Source organism: Mustelus asterias, chromosome 2 (assembly GCF_964213995.1).
Source record: "Mustelus asterias chromosome 2, sMusAst1.hap1.1, whole genome shotgun sequence".
In the NCBI taxonomy this organism is placed as follows: Eukaryota; Metazoa; Chordata; class Chondrichthyes; order Carcharhiniformes; family Triakidae; genus Mustelus; species Mustelus asterias.
The window spans coordinates 16392478-16409589 of NC_135802.1; the positions used below are offsets into that span (position 1 = coordinate 16392478).

Genomic DNA, 17112 nt, shown 5'->3' on the forward strand with positions numbered 1-17112 from the left:
ACCATGCTTCAGTTCTTAAAAGAGAATACACAAATTATCATACAAAAAGAGATCTGTATAATTTCCCACTGAATGTTTATTACCTAATATAACGTCTTCAGCTAGCTGGCAGGAGGAATACTAATTTACATAAAGGCACAAATTCTTTTCTCAACAATTGTGAACTGACTAACTTCTTGTATAGCTGGAAATTGAATCTCTACCAGTGCTTTATTTGAGGCGTGGTCATGCAGATGGTGAAAGAAACATCATCAATTCGAGGTTATCAGAAAAATGAACTCAATTTAATTCTCCCATTTTATCATATAGACCATAAAGACTAAGATCCTACCACTTTGCATCACTTTGTATCCATGATATATAGTGCCAACTGAAAATGCTTTGTTGAGTTAAAAGTTGATTAATAACATTGAATACAGCTCATAATTGCTTGGTAGATGGTCTCAGATGGTGTTGTAAGTAAGTTTATAATCAACGGATAAAATGTGCGACGTGATTATGGATTTGAAACCACTTTTAATAATTGTAAGATTGCAGATGTTGTTTTATTCAGTTTCAGTGTTTGCCAGTAGTTATTTTTTTTGCTGAATTCTGGTGGTGAGTGTAAAGCAATTGATCGAACCATGTTATTAATAGTACTGAACAATTAAAGATTGGCATGTACTAATTAGGCATTTTCTGAACAATTGATTCTTGAGAAATTATGCAGTCAGGGGCGGCACAGTGGTTAGCACTGCTGCCTCACAGCGCCAGGGACCCGGGTTTGATTCCCGGCTTGCGTCACTGTCTGTGTGGAGTCTGCACGTTCTCCCCATGTCTGCCAGAGTTTCCTCTGGGTGCTCTGGTTTCCTCCCACAGTCTGAAAGACGTGCTGGTTAGGTGCATTGACCCGACTAGGCGCCGGAGTGTGGCGACTAGGGGAATTTCACAGTAACCTCATTGCAGTGTTAATGTAAGCCTTACTTGTGACTAATAAATAAACATTAATAATCAATTAATAGACCAGCTATTAATTTGGATTAAGTTTCAGGAAATAATGTTGAAGTTAAAACTTTGATTCAACATGTATTTTCAACTTACACAGCAGATTTATCTGAAATATATATCTGATTTGTTTTGCACTAAGCATATCAGTTTTATGCTCTAATTATAACATTTAGTGGTCATCAATAATTACATTCAAAATGCACATCAAAATAGAAAAGAATTGGCATTCATAAGCATTCAGCTCTGAGCATTTGCTGTGAACATGATTTTGACTGTAATAGAAGCTGTATTCTGAAAGCTCTTGACAAATGTTTAAAGCCAAATATAACTGATTATATTAATCAAATTAATGTTAAGGAGGATCCTTGTAATTCCGATATTGCCTTTCTGAAATTTGTGTAAACCATGAATCTTAACACTCAAAAAATGATGGTTTGAGATCATAAATGAGGCGACACACAACACCCATCCCTCATCCCCTCTCCAGACGGGCGATCTATCTGCTTTCCTCAGCCACCATCGGAACCTCCCCAGGCCAGCATGGGACCTCTCCTACCTATGATTAGGAACTCCCTAGGATATTCAGGAAGCTCTTCCTGCTGAGTTTCCTGGACTCATCTCATTTATATCCCCCATTCCCTCTACCATAAAATTCCTCAAATAAAATGTGCTTCCAGGCTAAAATCTTAAGTTAACTAAATTAATTCTGACAAACATTGACATGCACAGGAAAACAGTGATTATCTGATATGTATGGCACAATGTCGTCAAGCATGCGGTGAGATGGACAACCATGACAGCTTACACAAGCAGTAATGAAGAAACTAAGCACTTACATGATGATGGTTTTCTTGGGAACTTTAGTCTCTTGTTCAGTGACTACAAGAAACAGGATGAAAAGCGTGGAATCAGAAATGGACAAAGCTGAAATGATGGAACCCACTCTTGCAGTCACTGTTTTGATAAAACTGTACTGTCACTTCATCAGTTATTCCCACAATCACATGTGCTGTGATTCTATGAATTCACTTTTATTTGGTGCTCACTTAAGTGATCAATGTCTAGCTGCATTTCTGCATACTAAACAAATGGTAACATTCCACTGAAGCAGCATTCAAGTAGAAACTATTGAAATTTACATGTTCTACAATTGTTCTTGCAAATGATCAGTGACAGACAAGTACAATACTACTTAAATTTGACTTTATGAAAATGTTACCATTTATGCAGCTTGTGTGCAAATAAAGAATCAGTTGTCACTTCAGTTTAAATCAAATCAAACTGTGTGACTAAGAAAATGGGGATAAAATACTTCTGGGGATCTTCTGCTCATTTGTCGCAATGTGAAACCCAAGGAAAATAACACCATCAGTGTTGATGCAGTTTTCTCCACTATCAAAGTTGGGGCAAATAAGCAAAACAATCCTCATAGAAATTCATCCCCATTTTCTTTTGATGCAAGTGTGGATATTGTTCTGCATCACTGATGATTATAATGGCTGTTGGTCTATTTTATCAATGATACTTGGGAGAATGTCTGCAGCATACTTTCAACTTTAATCCAAAATGTCAGTCCCAATCTTAGGTCACAAGGTGACATTTTTGTGACACAGCACAACTGCTCAGGCTTCCTGGAGTGGCTCTTAGGCAACTTGTGGGAGTACAAAGTCTTGAATGGACATCACAAGTAATACACACATGATTATCTTAGTGCCCAATTGAATACAACAAGAAACACCTCAAGGGTCGAGCAGCATATAGGCTGAAGAATGTGCTATAAGGTCAAATCAGAGGTAATGCCCACGATAAATAAACTTTCACTTTGCCCTGCTTTGAACTCTGTGCATGAATGTGCAGCAGACTGTTCAGATTTGCCAAAATCACATTTGAGAATTGAATTTTCTTCCCTCCCTGGCTTGTTAACAAATTCCTTGAGGAGCATAATGTTGCTGAATTGGAGATTATTAGGTTCCCCGATCCTCCCCTACTTTGAAAATTGGAGAGCGTCACAAAGGCATTGAGATCCAGAGACACTCTCCAGGAATGTGATTTTTCAATTGCTCCTACACCTGATTCCGACCCTGTTGACTATTGAAAATCTCAAAATGTGTAGTCTGATCCATTTTGAAAGGGGCTCACTATTGGTGTCTAAAACATTTGCCTGTTCCAGGCCCCATATATTGAACTTGAGGTCCTATGATGTAGAAGTGGCCCTGGGAATTATTTATGGTCAAATCAGTTAAAAACTGCATGGTGCATCTTCTACTCAGTTTTATGGGTGATAGAACCAGAGGACCACTAAAAGCTGAGGACTCATGAGGAGCTGGAGTACAATTTGCTGTAAAACTGTGCTTTTGAAACTTAACTAACATGCTTCATAGTCTTGGTCAGATTTTATTAAATGACTGTTTCATAAATTAGTCGATAACCAGAGTTCACGGTTTTACTGTGATTGGTAAGAGAGTAAGAAGTCTCACAACACCAGGTTAAAGTCCAACAGGTTTATTTGGTAGCAAATACCATAAGCTTTCGGAGCGCTGCTCCTTCGTCAGATGGAGTGGAGTGGACATTTCCACTCCATCTGACGAAGGAGCACCACTCCGAAAGCTTATGGTATTTGCTACCAAATAAACCTGTTGGACTTTAACCTGGTGTTGTGAGACTTCTTACTGTGTTCACCCCAGTCCAACGCCGGCATCTGCACATCATTGGTAAGAGAGCCAGAGGTGAGTTGAGGAGAAATGTGTTTATTGTGAGTAATGATGATCTGGAACGCACGAGCCAAAAGAGTAGAAGCAGATTCAAAAAGGGAATAGTGGTATTAAATTTCAAAATGGAAATTGGATATATTCTTGGAAGAGAAAAACGTCACAGATCTAATAAGGAGAAGAGTGAGTGAGAGGGACTAAATGGATCTCTTTCAAAACCTGTAGCACAGGCACGATGGACCGAGTGGCTTCTTTCTATGCAGTAAGATTCTATGATTCAATGGTTACTCTACAACTTTTTGAGTAAATATGTATTGAAATATTTTGTATTGCACATTAATAGCTGAGTTTTTATCTGGGGTATAAAAACTGGTGTGAACATTCATAAATTGCATTTAGAAGCTAGGTCCTTCAGAAGGAAAAACCAGTCAAACCTGGAAATGGAAGTACCAGTAAAACCTCTCCAAGCTGGTCTTATATATTTTTAAATGGAACTCCAGCATTACTGGTGTCAGTATGGGCTAGGCCGGGAAGCTTACTCAGGTTATGATCATGATGCCCTTCAAAGATGGTGCTCCAAACTCTGTGCAGCTGCGTTTTGCCAGCGTGTTGAGCCCCTGACCCCTGTATGGCAGTGTCAAACACACTCCCTTGATTTCTTTTGGCAGTGTTGTAAGACCTGGAGAGAAAATCGGCGTACTCTGCCATTTTTTGGTCAGATTTAGCCCTGTGTTTACAAACATCTATTTGTTTCTGATATACCGATTTCCAATTAGTTACTCAAATTGTACCGAATTACCACTTTTAAAATATATCAGGAATTTTTAAAATCATTTAAAAAATATATCTGGCAGTTTTTAATAAAGCAAATGTTCTTTTAAATCATTTTTTCACCTGTTGCCCAATTGTGTTGGTTCATGGCAGATTTTACATTCGGTGATATGCAAATATGTTTGAATGGAACCTTGAGAAAAAAACAATTTCTCAAAATCCAGCGTTAGTTTTGGGTGAAATTTGCACTAGGATTACCATTGTGCCCAAAGTCTACCCTAGTATTTGTTCTCTCAATGCCTATCAAATACAACTTTATTAGCCTGTTGCTGTTACATAAAATGGCACCATTCCACCTCCAAACCATTTTGTTGGAGGTCAGCTCAGGAACTGATGTATCACTGGTATGGCTCCTAAACTGACCAAGACCGCAAGAAACTACAAAGGGTTGTGAACGCAGCCCAGTCCATCACGCAAACCAGCCTTTCATCCATTGACTCTGTCTACACTTCCCGCTGCCTCGGAAAAGCAGCCAGCATAATCAAGGACCCCATGTACCCCGGACATACTCTTTTCCACTTTCTCCCGTCAGTAAAAGGATACAAAAGTCTGAGGTGACGTACCAACCGACTCAAGAACAGTTTCTTCCCTGCTGCCATCAGACTTTTGAATAGACCTATTAAGTTGATTTACACCCTAGCTATGACTGTAACACATCAATTTGCACCCTCTCCTTTCCTTCTCTATGTACGGAATGCTTTGTCTGTAGAGCGCGCAAGGAACAATACTTTTCACTGCATCCCAATATGTGTGACAATAAATAAAATAAAATCAAAAATTAAAGGGACAGCCTTTTAAATGGGTACGCCTTCAACAACAACAAATGAAACTCAAAACAGCTACCTGCTTGCAAGTGGTGGATAGCTTATTAGGCTAGTTTAAAGGACAGTTCAGAGGCTGATTGCAATTTGAGTCGACCTGAGGTATCTTGGAGGCAGCCACCTAGAGTCATAGAGGTTTACAGCATGGAAACAAGCCCTTCGGCCCAACTTGTCCATGTCGCCCTTTTTTCTTTTAAGGACTAAGCTAGTCCCAATTGCCCGCGTTTGGCCCATATCCCTCTATACCCATCTTACTCATGTAACTGTCTAAATGCTTTTTAAAAGATAAAATTGTACCCGCCTCTACTACTACCTCTGGCAGCTCGTCCCAGACACTCACCATCCTCTGTGTGAAAAAATTGCCCCTCTGGACCCTTTTGTATCTTTCCCCTCTCACGTTAAACCTATGCCCTCTAGTTTTAGGCTCCCCTACCTTTGGCCACAGAATGGGAACTGTGTGTTCCAAGATGCTGTTGAGGCATAGCTAACTTTCCCATTGCAAAAGAAACGCCTGCAATGGATTTTTCTCTCACTTCACACTATTTCTGATGCCCCCTAAATATTTATTCCTTGGCACCCTATATTTCATCTACTTGCTGCCCCTTGGTGACATCATCTGAAAATACAGTACTTGTTTCCATATTAATACCACCATACCCAACTCTACCTTGCTATTCCCTCTCCTGACCCCTAATTGTCTAACTGCTTATCTGACAACCAACACTGGATTTGCAGAAGTTTCCTCTAACTAATGGGAAGACTAAAGCCATTGACTTGAGTCCCTGCCATAAACTCCACCAAATCCATCTCCCTCCCTTGCAACTCTCTGAGGCTGAACCAACTTTGATTCTATACTTGAGCTTGAGATAAGCTTCCAAACACAGATCCATGGCATCAGCAAGACTAACCACTCCCACCTCCAAATAATCACCCAACTAAATCTAGACAGAATCTAAACATCTCCCCTTGACGTTCAATGGCATTACCATTGTTGAATTCCTACTACCAACTTCTTGGGGGGTTATCATTGACCAGAAACTGAACTGGTACAACCATATAAATATCGAAGAAAATCTTTCAAGATTAAGGGGAGTCAATTGGATAGAGAGAAGCTATTTTTGCTTGTTAGATAATCCAGGACTAGGGGACTTAACAGTGAAATTAGGAAACATTTCTACATGTAAAAGGTGGTAGAAGTTTTGAACACACTTTTGCAAACAGCAGCTGGGTCAACTGTTATTTATCAATCTTCAATTTAAAATTCTTTTAACCAAAGGTATTCAGGGATATGGTCAAAGTTGGGTATATGGAGTTAGGTCAGAGATGAGCCATGATCTCTTTGAATAATGGAACAAGTTTGAGGGGCTAAATGCCTTCCCCAATCCTGTTTGAGCCCTTCTTGATTTTAAGGGCCATTTTCAATTGTCCTGAACTAAGGACAGCAATTACAGCTTCTCCATTCTACTCACATGACTGTAATCCCATTCTAGTAAATTTGTTCGAACCAATGCCTTTATGTCCTTGTTAAAATGTGGTGCACAATTTTTTTTATTGAGCATATTAAACGTTTATAAATATTTCCCCAATCAGAATAGCTATTTATTTTTTCAGTGTATTTGGCTGATGACTATTATTGTACATAAACTGACAGGATCAACCTAAACCATATGTTAACAATCTTACTTTCTTTCATTCATTTATTGATCCTCTAACCCACCTCCACACTGGTTTATCTATCTGCCTAGTTCTTGGCTAAAAGTGTGGAAACATAGTTGAAGTTATTGGCTTGATTTGATTGACCAGCTTGAGGCTGCAATTAAGAAAGGAAATAGCAGCTATTTCACAATTTGCTTCAGTCTCTTCTACCCTTCATCTTGGCTTAGTTGCTAGATCTCTCAGTTCTGAGTCAGGTTGCAGCTGCAAGTTTCTAAAGAACTTGAGCACACACTCCAGGCACCTCAGTATGGTAGTGAGAGAAGGCTACATTTCAAAAGGAACACTAAGCTAAAGCCCCATCTACTGGATGTAGAAGATCTTGGCTGGGATTCTCCCAAAAAAATTCTTACTCTGCAACATGTGGGAAAATGGGAGTAAATCCTGCCGGATATTTTAGTGTGATTTCCAGAATGAATCTCTGACACTCTGTGCATCACAGAGTGCCCTACCGGATTCACTCTGAAAATCTGTGGGTGGGGTCTATTCCCGCCCGAGGGGCCAGCAACAAAGTGCTGAGTGGGCCACTACGCATGCGCAGATCTGTCAGCGTGAAGATTGGCACATGTGCAGTGACCCCTCTACATCCTAGCTATGACTGTAGCACAACATTCTGCATTTTCTCCTTTCCTTCCCTATGTATGGTATGCTTTGTATAACGCACAAGAAACAATACTTTTCACTGTATGATAATACATGTGACAATAATAAATCAAATCAAATCAAATCACTGCCGGCTTCCTGATCACTGGCCAGCCCGATCGCTGGCCTTTTGACCCTCCCACACTCCGATTGCTGGCCTCCTGGACCTCCCCAGGCAAGCCCCGATGTCTCCTCCCCCCACCCCCCCGCCCCGACCATCCCGATCTCCCTGACACCAGCCCCCCCACCCGATCAGCCCCAATCTCCCCGAACCCCCACCTGGCCAGCCCCGATCTCCCGATCCTCCTCGGGCAGTCATGAACCCCCCGCCAGTCCCAACTTCCTCCCCTCCGATAGTACCAACTCCACCCGCCCCCGGCACAGCAGCCCCGAACCCCTCTGGAAGCCCTGACCACCGCCACCCCCCCGCCAATCCGATGGCCAGCCCCAATCGGCCTCCTCCCTCCTTCTCCCAGTCATCCTAAATGCAGAGTGGTAGCGGGTCCCCCCACTGATCGCCCCACCTTCTCTGGCCCTGCCCCCGGCACTGCCCAATGTCTGGTGGGCAGTGCCAGCCTGACAGCACCAGCCTGGCAGTATTTTTATTCCAATTCAATCAAATCAAGTCCAATTCAGAGTCTCAAGAAGTTGAGACATTCCCGATCCAAGCTGACAAGACAGGGCTCTCACCTCCTGTCTTGGGCTTGATCTACATGATCCAAGCTGATTGGAGTAGGAATAGCTCCTCTTCCAAGGCTTGATCTCATTTGCATCTTAGCCAAAAGGCTGAGATGCCGCTTTTAAAAATTGCTTCAAATGAAGCTAAAATGTAACCTAATGACTTCAACCAAGCACAGCATGTCGATACTACACTTGATCTTAGCCAAAAGGCCGAGAAGCACCAGCCTGGCAGTGCCCAAGGAGCACCCTCCCCTTAACCCCAAATTCCCCGGGGAGAGGGTTCAATGTCCTCTCTTGCCTGCAGCAGGGTCAGGCTGCCTGTTCCCCATTAGTGGGGAGCAGGAGTAAATCCCGCTGGAGGGAACCACTCTGAGGGAGGAGGAGGGGGGGGAGGACACACGCTAGCGGGCCTGGAGAATTCAGTCCTGGGCCGGCTAATGAAATGCAAATGAAGATTTCCATATTGTAATCAGCTCCATGCTGATTTCCAGCACAGAGCTGATGATGCTGGAAATTTTAGTTGCGGAGACACGCAGAGACCGTGGGGCCCAGCGGGAAGCCCGCGAAACGGCCTCCGCTGATGTCTCCTGGCCCACTACACTACTCGAGCATCACAGTGGGCTGGGAGAATCAGTCCCTTCAGTCACTAAGGCTGAAGAGCATAGGAATTATCTTGATATTCTGGTTAATGGCCCTCACTCATCACTGTTAAAACAGGTTAACTGACATTTACATCATTACTGTGCCATTTTTACCTACAAAACAACAATTGCTTGTAAAGTAACTCTCAGTCCCACCCCTCAACATGACAACTATCATATTGTGTGTGTGATGGGGGTGGGGAATTGGGGAAAGAGAGAGAGAAAGAGAGGGGAGGAGGAGAAGAAGTGGGGAGGAAATGGGAGTGGGTTCTAGGTTGCACACCCGTGGTTCACAGAGGCAACTATACATGTTATAGAGTGCATCTGATTTTCACCAGTGGAATGTCCAAAACATGACTTGCGCACTTTAGACAATGTAGAAGAATGCCTAGAGTTGCTGAGTTTCTTGGAGAGGTAGAATATCCTTTTGGTGAGGTAAGGAACCCTTTTGGATATGGTCTAGAAACACTGGTGGAACTAAGTTGCCCTTTGGGAAATGTAGGGTGCCTTTTAGGATTGTTAAAATTTGGAGCTGTTAAAAGGAGATGTTTGCCTTTTAGTTATTTTCCAAAAAAAAATGACTGCAGTGTTTTTTTAGAAAAATCAGTGCTTGCTATTTTATTCGTCTTTCACACAAGCCTGAGGGCTAACATAACAGAATTAGTACTGCATGACTGATTTCACAATTTCTCATTATCACAATGGAATGCCTGTCAGTTCAGTTTCACTGACAGTTCCAAGTGTTTATAAACTCACTACGAATTATGAATTCCAATGCTTCGGTTTTTGTAAGAGATTAAAGGCAGATAAATGTAGTGAATGGGTTTTAACATATTTTTTAACATAGTTAATTCATGCAGACACTTAAAAGATTTATTTAGTCTCATTAAATGGTCCTGGTATTTGCCCATGGTGGGTACTAGGTGATTTGGCATGGTAAATGTAAAGGTAAAGAGTGATGTGTGGGGAGGTGATGGCATGAATTGGCACAAAGTTGACATCGGGGATATAGATTGGCACGGAGTTTATGAGGGCATATGGGGCAGGTAGAGGCACACAGGATGGCATGGAGGATATGAGGGGCCTTAATGGGGGCATGGGAAGTTTGTTTGTGGGTGCAGGTACCTTATTGATTGATTTTATTTGCTTTGACAAAGTGCTGGTGCACCAAGACAAGCCTTCCGCCCAACCCATCCCGCACCTAGTAGCCTCCACACTATTTCCAGGATCGCCTGTCATGATCCCATTACACCCTGCATGCCCTCCAGTTTCAAAGCAGACATAGTTCTGATTTTTCTCTTGTGCCATGAATCACTGGTGTTCATATACAATCACTGCTGCCATCATTTAAATATTTGACTGTAGTTATTTCTGGAATGCAACCGAGCTTAAGTGCAACTGAAATGGTTAACATTGCATAAATATACAGAAAGCAGACACACACCAAATGCAAACCAAAAACCATGTCAGAAAAACTGCACTCTTAGACTGCTATTGTGTAATAAAGACACGTAATAAGACTAGAATTTATCACACAAATTAGTTTGAAATATTTTGGTTTTATGTTTGAGTCTAAATTTGGCCAAATAAATGGTCTTGTTAAAAAAAGTGCCAATTTTGGTTGCATGAGTATCTTACATGCTACTGGCATGGTTTTTATTGCAGATGAAAAAAATGACATTTGTTAATGCATAGCTCTCACACATTGAACAAAGTGGGACAATGGTGTCATATATTCCAGTTTAAACTGGACTCCAATGGATTTGCAGCTTATCCAGCACACAACAAAAACATCAACCTTCTAAAATTTCCAAATAATTGAAAGAGAAAAGAACACCATTGAAAGGAATCCTTAAATGAAAGTATTCAAATAAACAAAAAATGATCAGGAGTGATACTAAAATATCTAAAAAGAAGTCCAATGTAAGATAAAGCTGGAGCTGTCATTTGTTACTTGGTAAGTTGTATCTTACAGTGGCTCTGTTACGAGGTGCTTCTTTTTTTCTTCACATTTTCTGTTCATTTCATGCTGAACAAGTTGAGTGATGAAAGCTGAGGAAATGAAAAGCTTTTATCCTTCTTTACTTCTGTCAACGGTATCATGGACTCCTAGGTCACTTGTGTAGGACTTTTGTCTCATTGGTGCAATACCATGTCCTAACAAAAAATCAGAAATCGACTGGTCTTCCCCTTCGTCCCAATTAATGAGGAATGACCCTTCTGAATCACACAGAGGATTTCTTTATGACTTCTCTAGAAAAATGCAATTATAATGAACATGCGAAAACTCACTTGCGTGGTATCAAGACACTGTGAATACTGTGATGCCAAACATTGCCACATTATTAACAAAAATGCTACTGCAGCTTAATGGATATAAAATGAAGCAGAAAATGCGCATTCCCTGAAATAACTTTTGTTTCCCATGGGATTTAATTGGATGATTTTGAAAAGAATGCCTCTAAAAATGAAGATTACAAGTAAAAAAAACTAAACAAAAAAAAAATCGCAGTGGATGATAGAGTGAGAACAGTTTCACCTGTTCAGCTTTATTAGTAAGAAGTCTCACAACACCAAGTTAAAGTCCAACAGGTTTATTTGGTAGCAAAAGCCACTAGCTTTCGGAGCGCTGTCCTTCATCAGGTACCTGACGAAGGAGCAGCGCTTTGAAAGCTAGTGGCTTTTGCTACCAAATAAACCCGTTGGACTTTAACCTGGTGTTGTGAGACTTCTTACTGTGTTTACCCCAGTCCAATGCCGGCATCTCCACATCACAGCTTTATTAGTACTAGAATGTAATTTGATCGCTACCAAATCCAGAGGTGATACTGGTCTTTTAAGTCAAGAGAAAAAGGAAGACTGCAAATGCTGAAAATCTGACTTGAAACAGAAAATGCTGATTATATATAATGAGTTGCTAAATATCTGTAAAGAGAAAGGACAGATTAATATTTTGGGTGTGTTGCCTTTGAGGTCCAAAGTATCATAATCTATGTTTTCTCTTTACAGATTCTGATTTTCAAATCATGTTTTTATTTCCTGCCACCAGCCTATATTTATCACTTAACCTTGGGAAATTACATTCTGCTATTTTGTATGTGTCTTAATTAACTTGTATCAAATTCCTTTCGATATTATTTTAATGGAATTATTAACCATTTATTTTGAATTGGTTAGAACTCATCTGTTTAATAGTGGGAGACCAGTGCCCAAACCTTTCATTAAAACATAATTTTCAGAGTATAGTCTTTTCCATTGTATTCAATATTGACTTTAAGATATCTTACCTTAGGCACAACAGAAGTTTAAAACTTTTAACTGTATTTTTTCTGACAATTATATATATAATTTTAATTTAAACATAATGGAGCAATGACATGATCGGATACAAATCAAATATAGTGCCATTAGTCTGACTTATTTTTTATGGACATCTTTAATTATATAGCACAAGGACTGCTTCTTTTACCAAATCCAGAAAGCAAATATTATACAAATGTGGGTGCATATGAAAACAATTATCAACTTGTGTCCCCTGAAAACTGGTGGCGAATAAGTGACTTATGAATAACATCAAAGCTTCATCACCAATGAGTGCTCAGCTGAACATCAGGGCAGAATGTAAAGCCATATATAAATACCTGCATCAACAACAATATTAATGGATTATTGTGATCAGGAAAGTTTCAGCATCATTATCCCATTAAGGAAACTGAAATGTAGCTGCAGGAAGAAATGCTTATGCTGCAATGGATGTGTCTGGTAACGTGACCTTTTTGGACAAGAACACTAGCGGAAAGTTTTGGGTAAACATAAAGCAGACAGTGTTACACATTATATCTATCATGATCTTTACAATACTGTAATACATTATAAGTAAGAACACTGCGCCATGAAATATAGTTAACAAAACAATCACATCAATTCAACCACACCACTGGGAGCTGAAATAATTTTCCCTCCGTCTTTGCCTGAATTAAATCCTTAGTGTGTTTCAACAATTACACCTTTTGAACATAATTACAGAATGTACAGTAACTAACAAAACATTCTTATCATGATGGAATCTGTGAGCAAAACATGTATTTTTTGAGACAGATCCCAATTGAAAACGGAAACAGAAAAGGAAACTGACCCTCCCAGTTGCTAAGGAAATTAAGATAGAAGCTGGTTGAAATCCTATTGGGGGCGATTCTGAGCTCACACTCTTCGTCTGCGGGAATGGCGCCAGCTCAAAATTCAGAGAGCGCGATTTGTGTTTGTGAGTTTCTGATCTTACCGGCTCCTTGTCGGTGGAGTGGCGTGAATCACGCCGCAGGACCGCAGAAAACCCATTTTAATACATTAGCATGTCATCAGCGAACACTCACTCCAGGACTTCTCCCCACAAAGGTAAGTATAGTCCCCAGGCGAGAGGAACATGGCCAGGCAGTGGCCAGGCAATGCCTCCTGGCATTGCCAGGTTGGCACTGTGATAGTGCCAAACTGCCAAGGAGTGGGCCCCAGTGGGAGCATCATTGGGGACGCAGAATTCATTTAGAGGTGGTGGGGCTGGGAGCGGATGGAGGAACAAAGAACATAAGAACATAAGAAATAGGAGCAGGAGTAGGCCATCTAGCCCCTCGAGCCTGCCCCGCCATTCAATAAGATCATGGCTGATCTGACGTGGATCAGTACCACTTACCCGCCTGATCCCCATAACCCTTAATTCCCTTACCGATCAGGAATCCATCCATCCGCGCTTTAAACATATTCAGCGAGGTAGCCTCCACCACCTCAGTGGGCAGAGAATTCCAGAGATTCACCACCCTCTGGGAGAAGAAGTTCCTCCTCAACTCTGTCCTAAACCGACCCCCCTTTATTTTGAGGCTGTGTCCTCTAGTTTTAACTTCCTTACTAAGTGGAAAGAATCTCTCCGCCTCCACCCTATCCAACCCCCGCATTATCTTATAAGTCTCCATAAGATCCCCCCTCATCCTTCTAAACTCCAACGAGTACAAACCCAATCTCCTCAGCCTCTCCTCATAATCCAAACCCCTCATCTCCGGTATCAACCTGGTGAACCTTCTCTGCACTCCCTCCAATGCCAATATATCCTTCCTCATATAAGGGGACCAATACTGCACACAGTATTCCAGCTGCGGCCTCACCAATGCCCTGTACAGGTGCATCAAGACATCCCTGCTTTTATATTCTATCCCCCTCGCAATATAGGCCAACATCCCATTTGCCTTCTTGATCACCTGTTGTACCTGCAGACTGGGCTTTTGCGTCTCATGCACAAGGACCCCCAGGTCCCTTTGCACGGTAGCATGTTTTAATTTGTTTCCATTGAGATAGTAATCCCATTTGTTATTATTTCCTCCAAGGTGTATAACCTCGCATTTCTCAACGTTATACTCCATTTGCCATATCCTCGCCCACTCACTCAGCCTGTCCAAATCTCTCTGCAGATCTTCTCCGTCCTCCACACGATTCACTTTTCCACTTATCTTTGTGTCGTCTGCAAACTTCGTTACCCTACACTCCGTCCCCTCCTCCAGATCATCTATATAAATGGTAAACAGTTGCGGCCCGAGTACCGATCCCTGCGGCACGCCACTAGTTACCTTCCTCCAACCGGAAAAACACCCATTTATTCTGACTCTTTGCTTCCTGTCGGATAGCCAGTCCCCAATCCACTTTAACACACTACCCCCAACTCCGTGTGCCCTAATCTTCTTCAGCAGCCTTTTATGGGGCACCTTATCAAACGCCTTTTGGAAATCCAAAAACACCGCATCCACCGGTTCTCCTCCATCAACCGCCCTAGTCACATCTTCATAAAAATCCAACATGTTCGTCAAGCACGACTTTCCCCTCATGAATCCATGCTGCGTCTGATTGATCGAACCATTTCTATCCAGATGCCCTGCTATCTCCTCTTTAATAATGGATTCCAGCATTTTCCCTACTACAGACGTTAAGCTGACCGGCCTATAGTTACCCGCCTTTTGTCTCCTTCCTTTTTTAAACAGCGGCGTAACATTAGCCGTTTTCCAATCAACCGGCACTACCCCAGAATGCAACGAGTTTTGACAAATAATCACTAATGCATCCACTATTACCTCTGACATTTCTTTCAATACCCTGGGATGCATTCCATCCGGACCCGGGGACTTGTCCACCTTCAGTCCCATTAGTCTACCCAGCACTGCCTCTCTGGTAACATTAATCGTATTAAGTATTTCTCCTGCTGCCAACCCTCTATCGTTAATATTTGGCAAACTATTTGTGTCCTCCACCGTGAAGACCGACACAAAAAACTTATTTAAAGACTCAGCCATATCCTCATTTCCCACTATTAACTCCCCCCTCTCGTCCTCCAAGGGTCCAACATTCACTCTAGCCACTCTATTCCTTTTTATATATTTATAAAAACTTTTACTATCATTTTTTATATTAATTGCTAGCCTAGCTTCATAGTCTATCCTTCCTTTCTTTATCGCTTTCTTAGTCTCTCTTTGTTGTTTCTTAAATTTTTCCCAATCACTTGTTTCTCCACTATTTTTGGCCACTCTGTACGCAGCTGTTTTTATTTTAATACTCTCCTTTATTTCCTTCGTTATCCACGGCTGGTTCTCCCTTTTCTTACAATCCTTGTTTTTTGCTGGAATATATTTTTGCTGAGAACTGAAAAGGATCTCCTTAAAAATCCTCCACTGTTCCTCAGCTATCCTACCTGCCAGCCTGCTCTCCCAGTCTACCTTAGCCAATTCATCCCTCATCCTATCATATTTCCCTCTGTTCAAACAGAGGACACTGGTTTGAGACCAAACTTTCTCCTCTTCCATCTGAATCAGAAATTCGACCATATTGTGGTCACTAGACCCAAGAGGGTCCTTCACAATAAGATCCTTAATTCTACCTACCTCGTTACACAATACCAGATCCAAAATAGCTCGTTCCCTCGTCGGTTCCGTAACATGCTGTTCAAGGAAACTATCCCGACAGCATTCTAAGAACTCTTCCTCCATTCCACCCTTACCGACTTGAGTCTGCCAGTCAATGTGCATGTTGAAGTCCCCCATGATTATTGCCGTTCCGTTTTTACACGCATCCCTTATCTGCTTGTTTATAGCCCTCCCTACATCAACATTATTATTTGGGGGCCTATATACCACACCTACTAGTGTCTTTCTCCCTCTACTATTCCTCATCTCTACCCATAATGATTCCACGTTTTGTTCCTCAGAGCCTATGTCATCCCTCAGTACTACCCTGATATTATCTCTTATTAATAGCGCGACCCCACCACCTTTTCCTTCCTGTCTATTCTTCCTAAACGCCTGATACCCCTGGATATTCATCTCCCAGTCCTGGTCACCTTTCAGCCACGTTTCTGTAATGGCCACTAGATCGTACCCACTTGTGCTGATTTGCACCATCAACTCATTCACCTTGTTCCGAATGCTTCGTGCATTCAGGCAAAGTGTCCTTATTCCAGCTTTTATCTGGACCCGCTTTGATGAGTCGCGAACACCCTCTCCCTCTACTCCCTTATCTAAATTACCGCCTTCATTCACTTGCACCCTCTCCTCTACCATTAATTTTGTAATTCCCCTTACCCCTGCATCCTCCCCCCCATCAATTAGTTCCTTGATCCTAGTCAACTCTTCTAGCTCCCCTCCCCCCAACCTATCTAGTTTAAATTCTCCCCAGTAGCCTTAGCCAACCTACCGGCCAGGATATTGGTCCCCGTGTGATTCAAGTTCCACACGTTTTTTGTATACAGATCACCCCTGCCCCTAAAGAGGTCCCAATGGTCCAGGAACCTGAATCCCTGCCCCCTGCACCAGTCCCTCAGCCACACATTCATTCTCCACCTCACTCCATTCCTGCCCTCACCTTCCCGTGGCACAGGATGTCAGCGGTGGGAATTGGGGGTGATGGAGGTGGGTGCTGACTCAGATTGTGTATTGGGGTTGGGGAAGGTGCAGATTATCGGGAGGGGAGGGGGAGCGCAGAACAAAGGGGCAGAGATGGGGGGAGGGAGAGAAGGGGCTGATAATGATCGGGGCAAGGGGGGGTGGGGTAGAGAATTGCTGA

General features: G+C 42.0%; 1 protein-coding gene and 1 non-coding gene across 30 annotated transcripts in view; both read right to left on the reverse strand.

Moving 5' to 3' along the window:
• The window catches only part of obscnb (obscurin, cytoskeletal calmodulin and titin-interacting RhoGEF b), a 614792-nt gene that overhangs the window by 116537 nt on the left and 481143 nt on the right, over nucleotides 1-17112 (reverse strand). For 2 of the 29 annotated variants that reach the window (XM_078231837.1, XM_078231836.1), the window contains one exon: nucleotides 1824-1866. The exons of the other annotated variants lie outside the window; for them this stretch is intronic. In XM_078231837.1, coding sequence (XP_078087963.1) covers nucleotides 1824-1866 — 43 coding nt within the window. The remainder of the gene's footprint in view (nucleotides 1-1823; nucleotides 1867-17112) is intronic. 29 annotated transcript variants of the gene reach the window in all.
• Nucleotides 8407-8605, reverse strand: LOC144481525 (U2 spliceosomal RNA). Its single transcript, XR_013495746.1, has one exon. It is a non-coding gene; the product is annotated as a U2 spliceosomal RNA (small nuclear RNA).